Source organism: Mastomys coucha, unplaced genomic scaffold (assembly GCF_008632895.1).
Source record: "Mastomys coucha isolate ucsf_1 unplaced genomic scaffold, UCSF_Mcou_1 pScaffold12, whole genome shotgun sequence".
Taxonomy (NCBI): domain Eukaryota; kingdom Metazoa; phylum Chordata; class Mammalia; order Rodentia; family Muridae; genus Mastomys; species Mastomys coucha.
The window spans coordinates 81,921,167-81,923,295 of NW_022196894.1; the positions used below are offsets into that span (position 1 = coordinate 81,921,167).

General features: G+C 40.7%; 1 protein-coding gene across 1 annotated transcript in view; it reads right to left on the reverse strand.

The window, feature by feature from the left end:
* The window catches only part of Mrpl39 (mitochondrial ribosomal protein L39), a 17,137-nt gene that overhangs the window by 11,558 nt on the left and 3,450 nt on the right, over positions 1-2,129 (reverse strand). The window contains exon 4 of the mRNA XM_031364295.1: positions 263-362. Coding sequence (XP_031220155.1) covers positions 263-362 — 100 coding nt within the window. The remainder of the gene's footprint in view (positions 1-262; positions 363-2,129) is intronic.

The following is a 2,129-nucleotide window of genomic DNA, read 5'->3' on the forward strand; positions in this document are numbered from 1 at the left end:
AAAAAAAAAAAAAAAACCACTATCACAGTGTAATTTCATGACACCTGTATTTAAGAGTAACTAATTTTATTCTTAATTACTGACTTAGCAGATTATTCACACTTCATCCTAACAGTAATTTTATTATCTATACGACATTAAGTACATGTATAGTCTTATACTAACTAAAATCAGAAATAAACTCTGTAGATAATCAATAAACAAAAATAAATACCAAACCATTCACAGATTTTAAAAGTGTAAGTGCTGGTGTGTACATTACCAGGAACTTCAGGCGCTCTGACCAGGCTGACCACGTAGTCATCTTTGAAGGCCCTCTCTATTACACAGCCCAGCATCATGGCACAAGAACGCCAATACGCCTGAAGAAAGAAACACTCGAAGTGCAGCACACTCACCAAAGTCTCTACAACATTAAAGCTTAAACCAGCACTTAGCTTAGCAAATGTTTTTCCAGCACCTGCCCATTCTCCCACTGCACTCATGCCACTAATACAATCAAAACCTACTGTGCTTCTGCCAAAATACCTGAGTCCACGTCCAGACGGTACCACTTCATAAGCAGTAACCTTAGTCAAGTTGTAGAAGCTCTCTTTATCACTTATTCATGGGAAAATGGGAAGAAAAGCACCTGCTCTTTAGAATTTGAGGTGAAACGACCACATATAAATCATTTACACAAGCAGCCCATGCACAATAAATATTCAGTGTTACCACTGCTAAGGCTTCTGTCACTTTCTTGTTTGTCATTTCTTCTTTTTTATATTGTACGTGTATTTAAGTGTTCTTGCATGTGGGTATCTGAGGAAGCCAGAAGCCATATGGGTACTGAAAATTGAACCTACGTCCTCTGCAAGAGCAGCAAGTGCTCCCAACCACTGAGCTGTCTCTCCAGTCACTAAGTATGTCATTTCAGCAAATATTTACTAACATCTAAAGTCAAGAACTCAATCCAAGAAGGAATTATCTCTACATTTACAGAAGCAGGAATCTAGTGCATCCAACAACAATATAAAATACCATATCGAGAGACACTAGCCACAGGATCCTAGAGCCTGAAGAATTTTGTCAAGCAGAAACCTAGGAGGTTCCACAGAGTGGACAGCTTTAACTGAACTATAAGATAAAAACACAATTTTAAAGGGGAAATAGTGATCTGCTTTGAAGGAAGAGCATCAGAAAGCAGGAGGATAATAAAGTGTAAATCTTGAGGTTCTGGCAAGGAAGAGGGAGAAAAGATCCTGTAGGTGGTAACACTAAGTCAGCAGGCTGTAGGCCCATCTGGGGATTCATCCCATATACACTCACCAAACCCAGACACTATTGTGGATGCTAAGAAGTGCTTGCTGAAAGGAGCCTGATATAGATGTCTCCTGAGTGGCCCTGCCAGAGCCTGACCAATACAGAGTCGAATGCTCACACCCAACCATTGCACTGAGTACAGGGTCCCCAATGGAGGAGTTAAGAGAAAAGACTGAAGGAGCTTAAGGGTATGCAACCCCATAGGAAGAACAACAATATCAACCAACCAGACCCCCCAGAGCTTCCAGGGACTAAGCCACCAAGAAGTACATATGGCTCCAGCTGCATATGTAGCAGAGGATGGCCTTGTCAGGTATCAATGGGAGGAGAGGTCCTTGGTCCTATGAGGGCTCGATAGATAGATGCCCTAGTGTGGGGGGGAGGAGGGAGTGGGTGGGTAGAGGAACACCCTCATAGAAGCAGGTGAAGGGGGGATGGGATAGGGGGTTTCTGGGAGGGGGGAACCGGGTAAGATTACACTTGAAATGTAAATACATTTTTTAAAAAAATTTTAAAAATTAAAAAAAAAGTAAAACATTTAATAGAACTGTAAAAGGTGACATGTTAGGCAGTAAAAATCAGGAGGTTGAGGGTGGAACAGACTCAAAAAGTTACTAAAGTCATCCACTGAAGACAGTGATTTCAGAACAAACTCAAGTCAGTAGGAGTGAGACTCCCAATTATATAGAGGGTTATCAAAAGTTATAAGCAGAAATGGCATGCCCTATAGTTTTCTCAATCCAAACACAGACAAACTACAAAAATACCTAAGCTGACCAGTAAAACACTATCTAGTAGAATATCACATATGAATTTGGCCTTTTTTT